The sequence below is a fragment of the Rhea americana genome, unplaced genomic scaffold, assembly GCF_003343005.1.
Source record: "Rhea americana isolate MKP2758 unplaced genomic scaffold, rheAme1 scaffold_32, whole genome shotgun sequence".
Taxonomy (NCBI): Eukaryota; Metazoa; Chordata; class Aves; order Rheiformes; family Rheidae; genus Rhea; species Rhea americana.
Genome location: NW_028186446.1, coordinates 2,501,321 through 2,514,244, shown reverse-complemented (window position 1 = coordinate 2,514,244; position 12,924 = coordinate 2,501,321). Strand labels below are relative to the sequence as shown.

Below are 12,924 nucleotides of genomic sequence, written 5' to 3'. Positions count from 1 at the left end.
TTAATCTGTTCTATGTATAAACATTAGAAAATAATCTACCTTAAAAAAAGCTTTATACAATTTATTGCTTTCAATACAGTTTTAGCCACAAAAATGGAACAATCTATTTCCCTATAATTAGTGTTACATTTCTTTCTCATTTATTAGCAAAACACTATGACACTTGGTAAGACATAGGAAAAAAGGATAGATAATTTAGATCTAAAGTTATCAGGCATTTAAAGAAAAGGGAAATATTTCAATGGAAGTTTCATCTTATTTTTTTTTTCCTTTTGCTGTTTTCTTATTCAAATAGTATGCAAATGTATTGGAAATATTATTCAAATATAGTGTGTGTGTGTGAATATATATATAAAAATATATAAAAAATAAATGTATCTTTTTAACCAAAACACTTACCAGTGTTTCTTCTACCATAAGCTCTTTGACCTGAGAGAAAACTTGTTCAGAAATTACCATTTCATGAGTGGTTTGTCCTAATACGTAATCGGGCCTGCTACTCGAATCAAGCTGTCCTCCAAGAGAGTTCATCTCACCAGACTCTTCACTGAGTTCTTTGCAAAGTGATTTTAGTTCTTCATGCTTACTGCCTTTTTTTGTTGCCTTTCTGAGAGGGCTGTCTACTTCTTCTCTACATTGATTTTTAACTTCAAAATGCTTTCCCTGTTGATGCACTATCTGTGTTTGTGTTTCTTCTTCCTTCTGCTTAGTAATTCTTGATAATTCAGTCTGTTGTGCAAATGCTATGCTCATTGACACAATAACCTGAATATAGAAGAAAATAATAAAATTAATACTAATCTATACTTAGCAGTATGAGTTATTGCTGAAGAAATCTCATTGCTAATCATCAGTAATACAAATAAGGGTTCTGAACATATTCTGAACTATGATTCTACTCCTTTTTTTTTTTCAGAAAAAAACAGTAAATTAAAAAGTAGATATCCAATCTCCTCAACAGGTACATCTTAAAATATACATGTCATATCTAAGACAGTTTACACTATGATACTATTTTCAATTAAAATATATTATTTAGCACAGAATTATCTAGTTACCATTAAAAAAAATATAGAGATTGGATTCTACAAGTTGACATTAAAATAAAAGAGTTGTTAATATAAGTCCTCTTGGCTTGACCTAAGTACAGCTGTGCTAAGCTTCCTCTGTGTATCCAATCATTCTTTGTAAACATTTCCCTGATGCTGAATTTGGGATTGTATAATAATAGCTATGCCATGTGCCTGATAGCCCGTACACATCTATTCTACTTACGATGAGAGTTTTTACTTTATGTTAATTGACTGATTCACCTGTTTTTATTTATGTCGTTATATAATGAAACCAGAGAGAGGATTTTTCATTTTAAAAAAGAAATATTCTGCAAGTGAGAACTTTTTTGGAAGTCATAAATTAGTATATCCACAAATGATATAATATACGCTACTATAAAACCTCAGTGTTAATTCTCACGTTTCAGTGAAAGTCACTGGATCTAAATAAAAGTTATACGTTTTATACAATATATTAAAACACACAATAAAATACGATCAGAAAATAGTGTGAAACTCTTMAGTAAAAAGTCTTTTGTACACATCAGTTGTTAAACCTAAAGCAGCATGAAATCTACTCTCTAGCATGCAAGTTGTCTATTTTCTTCAAAGTTCTAAAGCAACAGGATATCTATGTTCACGGTGTTGCTCCGCCCACCAAATTAAAAAAAAAAAACAACATTATGAGAGTTAAGAATAGAATATTAGTTGAAGGACTATGAGGATATGGAATTAAAAGCATGAATGTACATCTACCACATGATAAAAAAGCCTAAAGTGTTTTAGAAAAACTTTTCTAAATAGACTTTCATGTTCAGAATGAGAATGAAACATTCCTGTAAATAAATWAAACGAAAGTCATCATACGGTATTATAACCATCCAAATTGTCAGAAACAACAAATAACAGTCACTATTAAAGTATATTCTAAAATAACAAAATAAAAGTAATACCTTCGCTATTTCTTCTTCTAATCTTTCTTGGTACTGTTTTTCTAGCAGCTGAACAACGTCCAGATCATTCTTCATTTCAAGTTCACTGGCAAGCTGTAAGAAAAATATGAAATCTCAAAAAAATCAAACAATAGTCTGTATCAGAAAAGCACACTAAATCCCAAAGCATCTAAATTGTATTGACCATATATACATTTGCTGATGAATTGTCAGTTGAGTTATACAATACCTCCACAGCCACATCTGCTCTTTGCTGATGAAGATTTTTAATGTATTTTACTTTTCTGAAGACCTCTTCTGGTTTTATTTGTGAATCTGCAGATATACTAAAAAGACAGAAGCGAGAAAAAAAACAATGCTTCAATATATATTTCTCTATTCAAATATGAATATATATTCACATATATATATATATATTCAAAGATCAATGACCGAACACTTCCTTCAAAACATACCTTTGCCTATACCACTAATTTCATATACTTGACTATAATCCATTTGCCTTTCCAGACACTTGCTCTATCTATATAACATTCCTTAACATCAGTTTTGCAGACTTGATCTCACAAACAACTAGTCTTTTAAAGCTACTTCAGAATATTTACTGCTCAGTAACTATACATAATTAAGATGAAGACAACAGTTCCTGTCTGAATGGTAAGAACACTAGAAAAACTAAAAGGGCTTTACAGAGCCATGAAAACAGCTTGGTTATATTTATTTTGATTCTTTTAAATTGCTGCTTTTCAACAGATGCACTGCTTTCTTTTATTACACATATGACTCAGTAAGAAAAGGCATATTGATGAAAATATTAAGAAATCCAATAATGATTCATTTTATATTTAGATACTAACACATTCAAGCAACTGTTTCTCTAAGCAGAACAGCACTCTATCTTCAGATACAAAAAACCCCTCTAAATCCCGTTTCCATTTCTGACATGTTGCAAAAAAACTCACAGAAACACACTGCAGAAGAATAAAATACAGCAACAAGCTACCTAAATAAATCTCATTTTAGTATTTGTGATCTGCTGTCACAAAGGAAGGAATACCTTGACAAAAAAGACAAGGAACAGATCAGATGAAGTCAGAAGGTAAGATTATTCTCTGTGGGACTTACAACTTTTAGTTGCACAAGGGCTTTACCAAATCCCAGAGTCTGTTTAGAYTACTCTGAAATGGAGTTCAGAATGTCTGATAATTTTATAAATCTTAAGACATTTTTAACTATAAAAAGTAATACAACTTTCAGCATTCACATTTCATTTCTATACATAAACAGTCAGGTACAGGTCTGTATGTATGGTGCATTTCAGTTCTAAAACACAATAGGGAATGAATAGTAGCAATTATTTTCTTCCATTATTTTTTTCTAATGTTGCAATAGGATATGTAACCCTATGAAAAGGTCCTTAAAAACCACCAGGTTTGGCTGGAGCTATCTTCCTATTTACATCATAGTTTAAAAGACAGTAATAAATCAAGTATGAAGACTGAAGACCTATCAGAATTCAATAGATTACTGACTACACCATTAAAAGAGTCCCATCTTGTACTCAGGCTTGAAACATGAGACGGAAGTTCATATAGGTTTATTAAAAAACAATTTATATAGTGAGCTAGGAATTTTTCCTGTAAAACTCTATATTCATTTTAATTTGTAAAACCTGAAGTTCAAGAAATAAGGGAAACTCTTAATGGGAAAATTTTTCTTTACATCATCTGATTACAAATATTGACATTTACCCTAAATGCTTATTAAACATACATAAAATGAGTTTTGAGTACTTTAGGTGAATATCTGTCATGAATGAAATCAAAAAACTAACATTTATCCAAAAAAGTTAAAGATATATAAAATAATTTCCAGAAATTAATTTAGAAATTTTACATAAAGACTTATGACTTGTCCTGGCCAATATACACATAGCAGTATACAGTTTCACAAAACACATTTTGAAAATGCTGACACACACACACATATATATACATATATACACACACACACTTTTTACAGTATTAAAAAGTAATTGATTAACAAGTCATATGGTTCCTAAAGGCTGAGCTCACGCGTTTGCTGATTCTACAAGGCAGTTAGAGATAAGTAACTATGTAAGTCTATGGCCTCAGTCTTAAAGATCCATAAATATTTGCAGAATTTGAATCTAACATTCACCTCAAAACAAGTATATACAAGTATGATCATATGAGAATAGATCATCTGGTTATTTTACTTGTTACTTTCAAGAATGGAAACGTATTTTAAGGAATAAGAAAACTGTTTAAAAGTTTTTTTTTTTTTTTTTTTTTTTTTTTTTTTTTTTTTTTTTAAGAAAACAGCTGAGGAGAGTCTGTGATCAAACAACAGAGGAGAAACAGCTGTTTGAGTTCTGACAGCTGAAGAAAAGCACTTTTGTCTACATTTCCCTCATCCTCTAAGGATTTATCCTAACAGTCCTTTCACTTTAAAAATGAGTACACTGCTAAGTATATCAAATACTAAACAATTTCTAGAAACATATAACTGACCTTTTTTCCTTATAAATAGCATTTCCTATTGCCACCGGGTCTTTTGGACTCTCCTTTTATAGTTGGGTATATGACTAACAAACCCTCATTATTCTCCTTGACAGCAGGAGATTAATGGAAAAGAAAAATGCAGAAAAACTGAACGGATTTAGGATACAGTAAGTGCATTAGAAGAAAGGAATGTTAGGGTCAAAAATGGAAAAATAAGAAACCAGAGAGCACAATAAAAAGCACTCATCACTCCTCAAACTYATCCAAGTAGTCAATGAATGCTGCTGCTAAAAGAACCAGGTATCAGAAACAGACTCCATCATCGTCAGCATACACCCAAGAAACTTCCACATTTGGCAACCCAGATTAGCCAGGGCCAGGAACAGTCTGATGAGGACACCCCATGACTTGGAGAAAGTCAGAATCTGTTAAGTGGACCCTACCTGGGCCACAAACGTTATTTTTGAATATGATTCTACAAAATCATCAAGTTTATGCAACTACTCCATGCAAGATAATGAAGTGTCCTTGGATATGAAATGTACTGTCTGGAGTTTCAAGAGTTAAAAGTGGTCTGCCGCTTCTGGAAGTTTGGAAATTACTTCCAAAAGGCTTGTATACACAAAGTGAAATTTATACATTGTTCCAAATATCGTATCTTGTTCCACTCATTATAAAAATACCATATTGCATTTTTACATTTCATAATTCTAAATGCTGCAATACCTAGTTTATAATGTTTATGCCGTTTCTTGGTAAGAGACTTAACATCTCTTGAAGCAACAAAACAACCTAAGTTAGTAAGCTTATAACGAATTTTTCTAATTCTGAAGTAAAACATGCAGCTTTACAAGAATGGTTATTTGAAATACTTCTGTTTGTACCCAGTATAAAGTTTAAAACCTAAAGAACTGACGAATACCTCATATGGTCAGATGACACCTCAGAACTCTGAAGCTTATCTTGCAAATGAACAATCTCTGTAGTGTACCTCTCTTCATTTTCTTTCAGCCGCTGTTGAAAATAGGACCGGAGGTGCTCCAGTTCATGAGCATGTTTTTCTTCAAGTTGTGTTTTAAGGTTCTCTAACTCCCTCCAAAGGTACTCTTGAATCTTAGGATCTACATGCAGGGTATTTGAAGTGGGGGAGAAAGTGGAAAAGATCAGTTCAATTCTATTTGTTATATATTATATCAATTTTCCATCTGCCTCCACTCAAAGTTAATAGTAGTGATGGAAGTGAATAATTACTGTAGTTTAAAATATTATTTTGTTATCTTATCAATTATTTTCCCATAGCAAATAAATATAATTTAGTCTTCCCTCTTGCAAAATAAAATAAATCCTTTGTCTTCTGTTATTGGATCTAGGTAACCAAACTAACTGTAGAATATTGAACATCATCAAAATAAAACTTCTTCAAGCAATGTAATTCCAAAGTACTTTAGAGATTTAAGACAATCACAGTATCATATTGTAAAATTGGTAAAAATCTCTTACGTGCTTCAAGCTGTAAAACAGGAATCAATTTAAATTCAAACTCATATGTATATTCACAGATAGAAAGAGAAACACAATACTGRAAACAACATATACATCTTTTTACCCATTAGATCCTGCGAAGGAGTCTGCAGACACTCCTTTCTTGTTTCCAGACAATTAGAGCCCTCTTTTCTCTGAGGCTTAGGTTCAGAAGATAATATCCATGGTTCTCTGACCTAAAAAAAATCATCAAGTAAATACAAATGACAACAATTTGTATTACACTAATATAAAAATATTAATTATAATTATACATATATAAGAAGGGTTAAACATCCTTTCAGGAGGGCTCACCAGGTATTACATTTAAGCCAATATCCATATACAACACAATTCACAAAGTAGAGGTCACAAGAATTTCAATTTTTCCTCTACTTATTCTTGAACCTATCAGCTACTAGCTAGCATCTATTATCTGTTTTTTTTTTCAGAAGTAGCATAGTACCAGAGAAATAGACGCTGCAGCTACCCTTAATAAGTCAGCATTCACTTACATATAAATTCCATCTCTGCTTCCTAATAAAATTCTGAAGCAGCATGAAGAAAATATTTTTAACTTTTAGCTTCTCAACTTGGGGTGACATTCGGAAAGAGGAATAAAGGCATGTATCACAAAAWAAAATACACAGTGCCTCAACCTCAGGTTTATATTTCTTCATTATTTTTCTTCTTGCTGTTCTCGTATTTAAAAGATGACTTATGTCAGCAAGCTACAGAAGATGATGAGAGTGCAGAAGAGGCAGTACAGAAGAGGCAGTACCAGCAGAGAGTCAGAACTCTGCTGGGAATAGCACACATGCGCTCAGCAAGGGTGGTGGCATGCTACAGGTCACAGTGTCCAGCAGCCATTGCAGCAACTAGACTGCAATGTCAGAGGCCTTGCCCCTGAGTGAACTCCTGAGAGACGATGCTGCTCTGCAAGTTGGGGGTTATGGGGATGCCCAGGCCCCTCACTGAAGCTGGGGCAGGATCTGTTGTCAACAATAAGGGAACTACAAGTGGAGGKCAGCATACTGTGCAGCATCAGAGATGACAAAAGAGATTGTCTGGATCTCTCCGTGCAGCTTCAAGAGCCTGAACCCCTACCTGTATCAAAGGAGTGGGAGGCAGAGCCTGTGGTTATCAGATCGGGAGATGAAGATTGCCATGATGATGAAGGCTGGAAGTTCATGACTTCTGGCACCAGGAGGAAGCCTCCCGCTCCACCCTGCAAATCTGCATCTATGGAACAGATTTGGTGCCACAGTTGCAGATGAGGGTCTGGGAGCTCTGTCCAATGAAGCATCCAAACTTTCTGAGCCTGCACCACACAAGCAGCACTGGGAGCAACTGTAGAGGTAAGGAGAGACAACTGCAGGGGATGGAGGCCCTCCTCTGCTGTCTAAGGAGATTTTCCGATTGCTAGGAGCTGGAATGTAGAAGAGACTGCCAAAGCCTGTCCAGCCCTTGGACTCTTATCCCCTACTGCTCTTCCACATGGACAACTATACTGCCAGAGGAGACCTGAAGCATATCAAGTGTGACTATGTGGGTTTGGGAGTGAGATTCAAGGGCATGGGTGGTATGACTTTGATTCTGCCAGAGAAGGGCTTGAGGAGAAATGGACAGATCCTCTGACTGGTTGAATAGCTGGTGTTGACAACAGGAAATTGAGTTTTATGATCATGGGACTCTCTTTGAGGCAGGACTTTGCTGTGCTCTGCTGTGAAGAGACAGGATCAATCCAGCCAAGTAGGGCAAAAGCGTATCTGCCAGCAGGCTGACCAACCTACCTCAAGCATATGCACATAAATAAGGAGGTATCCGCAAGACAGTATTGTAGGTTAAACTCTCACGCCTTTTCTGGGGAATCAGCATGACTGGCTGCTTCTCTGCACACTAATGCCTACAGCACCAGAAATGAACGAGGAGAACTACAGAGGCGTGTGCAGTCGCAGAGCTACAGTCTCTTTGATACCACAGATGTCGTGGGATAGCTCACGTAACTGGAGTGCTGCAATGGATGGATATGGGCTCTTTAGGAATGACAGGATGGTAAGCTGCTCTTTCTGTGAGAAAGCAGTGGGAATGCATGGAGCTCTGCCTAGGTACAGATGATGAGCCAGCAGGGAGCTTATGGGTCAAGGATTAGAGGGTAGACCAGCACGAGGGTTATTGATGTGGGTGCCTGCTATAGACTACCCAATCAGGAAGAAGTAAATGAGGCCTTCTTCAGACAGCTGGAAGAAAACTCACATTTGCAGGTCCTAGCCCTCCATGAGGGATTTAGGTCACCTCAGTATCTGCTGGAAGAGCAATACATAGCAGGGCATAAGCAATCCAGGAGACCTCTGGGATGCAYTGATAGTAACTTCCTGAGATAGGTAATGGAAGAGCCAAGGAGAGGAGATGCTTTGCTGGACATCATACTTAGAGGAGAGAAGAACTCATCAGGGATGGAAAGACTGGGGACAGCCTTGGCTGTAGTGACCTTGAAATGATGGAGTTCAGGATTTTTAGAAGGGAACAAGGTAAAAAAACAGGATCACAACAGACTCTTCTGAAGAATAGACTTTGGCCTCTTCAAGGATCTGCTTAGAAATCTCTTGGAAAATGGTTCTGGAGAGAAGAGGGATCCAAGAGAGTTTGGTTGGTTTTAAAGGATTACCTCCTCCAAGCTCAGAAATGGTCTAACCTCATAGGCAGGAAATCAAGTAAAGACAGCAGTAGGCCTATATGGATGAAAAAGGAGCTCCTGACAAAACTCAGTCATAAAAGGAATCTTAAAAAAGCTGGAAGGATAGTCAAGTCACCCAGGAGGAACACAGTGACACTGCATGTGCGTATAGAGACAGGGTTAGGAAAGCCAAAGCCTACCTGGAGCTCGGTCTGGCAAAGGACATGAAGGGCCATAAGAAGCGCTTCTTCAGGTATATCAGTTGCAAATGAAAGACCAGGGAATGGCCCACTGCTAAATAGGGCAAGGGTCCTGATGACAAAGGTCATGGAGAAGGCTGAGGTACCTAAGGCCTCCTTTGACTCAGTCTCTACTGATAAGATGTGCCTTCAGGAATTCCCCCTCACTGAGACCACTGGAATAGTCTGGAGCAAGCAATATATAACCTTGGTAGAATAGGGTCTGTTTGGGGATTACATAAGCAAACTGGACATACACAAGTCTGTGGGACCTGATGGGATGCACCCACAGGTGCTGAGAAAGCTGGCCAATGTCATTGCAAGGCCAATCTCAATCATCTTCGAATGGTCACGCTGACCGGGAGAGGTTTCTGAGGACTGAAAGAAAGCAAATGTCATTCCTGTCTTCAAGAAGGGCAATAAGGATCCAGGGAACCACAGGCCTCACCTCAATCCCTGGTAAGGTGATGGAACGAATTCTAGAAATTATTTCACACAAAGGACAAGAAGGTGATTGGGAGTAGTCAGTATGGATTTACAAAAGGAAAACCATGTCTGACCAACCCAATAGCCTTCTACAATGAGACAACTGGCTCAGCGGGGAAGGGGAAAGCAGTGGGTATTATTTAACTTGATTTTTGACACTGTCTTCTGTAACACCCTTAAAGGCAAACTAATGAAGTACAAGTATGGTGAGATTCACTGAAAAAAAMTGGCTGAGCTACCAGATCAAAGGTCGTCATGTTGCCAAATATCATCGGCAGCATGAAGTCCTGCTGGAGGCCAGTCACTGGTGGTGCAGCCCATGGGGCCAAACTGGGACCAACAGTTTTTAACATCTTCATTAATGACCTASATGATGACCCTCAGCAAGTCTGCAATGATGGAATACTGGGCAGAGTGGCTGATACACCAGACTGTTGTAACATCCAGAGACACCTTGACAGTCTGGAGAAATTTGCAGATAGGAACCTCATGAGGGAAATGCTGAATCTTGCACCTTTAAAGGAATAACTCTATACACCAGTATATGCAGGGGGCCAACCAGCTGGAAAGCAGCTTTGCARAAAAGGATCTGAGGTCTTAGAGGACAAGTGCCCTGGCGGCAAAGGTAGCCATCAGAATCCTGGGCTGCATTAGAAAGAACATTGTCAGCAGGTTGAGGAAGAGGATCTTTTCCCTCTATTCAGCACTGATTAGACTGCATCTGGAGTACTTTGTCCAATTCTAGGCACCTCGGTACAAGACATGGACTTACTGGAGTGAGCCCAGTAAAAGGCCATGAAGATGATTAAGGGATTGGAATATCTCTCAATCAAATACAGAAAGACAGAGAGCTGACATCGTTCAACCAGGAGAAGAGAAGGCTTGGGGTGATCTTATCAATAGGTGGGAGGAAGTAAGGAAGACAGAACCATACTCTTCTCAGTGGTGCCCAGAGACAAGAAAAGAGGCCATGTGTACAAACTGAAATACAGGAAATTCCATGTAAACATAAGAAAAATATGGTCAAACACTAGAAGAGGTTGCCCACAGATGTTGTGGAGTYTCAGTCCTTTGAGACAGTCAAAATCTGACTGGATATAATCCTGAGCAACCTGCTTTAGCTAACCCTTCCCTCTTTTACTTAATCATCAACTTCCTATGACACTCAACCAGGATACATAAATAGAGTTTTAAATAAATTCCCTCCCTGATCCATAAGGAATCCATACAATAGAAAATTCACAAACACTTGTATTTTACAGGAGGTGCTATAAAAAGCTTACCTGTTTACCATCCTTCACCAAGCATGTTCGAAGTGCACTCAGCCTGCTGTATTCTTCCTTTATTTTGTGCAGGAGAGCATCCATATGTTCTTGCAAAGCTAAATTAAAAAAAGTCCCTGGTTATTTGTGTAAAAATTACATTTATAAACATTATACCATGATTTATTTTATTGAAAATAAAATATATTTCCAATATATTTTCAAATTCAAAATATTTTCAAATATATTTAATTGAATATCCCATAAATATATATTTTATTGAAACAAGAGAGACAGGGCCCTTACACATTTTAGAATCTATTTTTATATAAAACTGATGTGTATGGATTTTTTGGTAGAGCTGCTAGGTTTTTTTACATGGAGAAAGAAATAATCACTTTTTTTTTTATCAGTTTCCACTGTAATAAAAACAGCATAAGAATATGCTCATAACAAAAATAAAAATAGTTGAGAATACTCTGAGTTCTCTAAAATGGCTAATTAGGAACATTAGTACCTGAACAATTAGCAACATAGTAATTGTCAATTTGAAATGCCTGAAATCAATAACATATATATCTGGTTTTACRCATATATATGTATATATAACCAGTATGATAGTACAAGGCCATTACCTTGAGCTTCACCTCTGTGTGTTGCCAATTCTATATTCAATTTTTCCTTCTCAGCAGCAGGAATATGGAACATATCCTGTTCCCTATCATCAGCTTCTACAATAGCTGAAGACTGCTCATTCTTGTAATGACACAGAAGCTGTATGGCAAATAAAATAAAGAAAAAGTCAAGAAAAATTGTTTATTAATGTATCAGTGACAAATTATAGAGAAAACAGAAAAATGATGGCAAGAAAGTAGTATTCTGTGATATTATCTTCTGTGGAAATAATGATGTACATGTTCTGTTAAGTCATAAAGAGCCTAGAGAACCCTTAAAATTCCTGACAAAAAAAAGAGATATGGAGAAAACTTTCAGTTAAAACAGAAATACATATATTTTTGCACAGACATTTAATTTGGCATTGCTAAATGTTAAAATTTTGCAGAATAAGGCTTCCTTTATTAACCCTGAAAGTATTGTAAATGTCTCATTCTGATTAACTGCAATTTTTCTTGGGGAAGTATTTCGTACAGTGGAAATTTAGATCTTTTTAGAGATTACTATTTATCTTGTTTTAAGTTTTCAATGAAAAGAATAAAAGGGGATGGCAGCAGAAAATATAAGTAAATAATAAACAGAATGCCTCATGTTTGCTATTGCTAGGCAGCCAGCAGAATAGCTGCTGTATTTACAGTGAGCATACTAACAGAAGATTTATGCATATGCTATCTGAAAATGTATGATATTTGCAAAGAAACTTGGCCTGCCCAAGGAACATAGTGGCATTCTTTAAACATTTTAGACTCAATGGACTCTAGACCTGATTTACAAGAATAAAATAATTTCTCCTCAAGCTCAACATGGAATCATACAGTTAGGCATGGTTCATTGCAGCTCTGAAACAACTAATGCCAAAACCCAGAGTTCAGCTGATACTCTGTGTGTGCCATCACAGAGTCCAGCTTAATCTCTCCTATGCTGGTTCTCAAGTAAAACAGTTCCAGTATCCACATTTCCAAAAAGACACTGAAAACTGGAAATGATCCAGAATAATAAACAGAAAATAAAAAAAGCCCTGTATGAAGTACGAAAGAGCAGAAGATCATGGTTTATAATAAATGATGAAAGTAGCTTAATTAATCCACAAATAAATTTAATGAGTGACTTGATTATTGGCTAGACACATACACGAAGGAAAAAATACTTTAGCACTAGCAGACTAGCTTTAAGGCAGCAGAATTGGCTGGACAAGGATAATAAAATAATAAAAGAAAAAAAAACAACTGGAAACATATTTTGGAAGATCAGGTTTTAGTAGTCTCTACTTAGATCAATGCAAAGAGAAACTGGACCGGTCCAAAGACAGACGGCTAAGGATGGTGTGAAAAAGCAAGACAACTCACCACACACATAACTCTTCATTTTCAGTTCTTCAGAAGTCCAATTTAAAAAAAGGCTTTTTGCTAAGTCTTACCTGAGTGAGCCTAGAACATTCCTCGGATACAGCTTCACTTAGCTTTTCTATAAGTCTTTGTGTAGATTTGACTTCATCACCTATGAATACAARTAATTCATAATATTATTTTTCATG

General features: G+C 36.3%; 1 protein-coding gene across 1 annotated transcript in view; it reads right to left on the bottom strand.

The window, feature by feature from the left end:
- The window catches only part of AKAP9 (A-kinase anchoring protein 9), a 93,638-nt gene that overhangs the window by 54,525 nt on the left and 26,189 nt on the right, over nt 1-12,924 (bottom strand). The window contains exons 9-16 of the mRNA XM_085310565.1: nt 12,808-12,887; nt 11,351-11,489; nt 10,737-10,834; nt 6,137-6,248; nt 5,453-5,651; nt 2,235-2,331; nt 2,006-2,098; nt 400-765 (exon numbers count right to left, since the gene is read on the bottom strand). Of these exons, the coding sequence (XP_085166691.1) occupies nt 400-765; nt 2,006-2,098; nt 2,235-2,331; nt 5,453-5,651; nt 6,137-6,248; nt 10,737-10,834; nt 11,351-11,489; nt 12,808-12,887 (1,184 nt within the window). The remainder of the gene's footprint in view (nt 1-399; nt 766-2,005; nt 2,099-2,234; nt 2,332-5,452; nt 5,652-6,136; nt 6,249-10,736; nt 10,835-11,350; nt 11,490-12,807; nt 12,888-12,924) is intronic.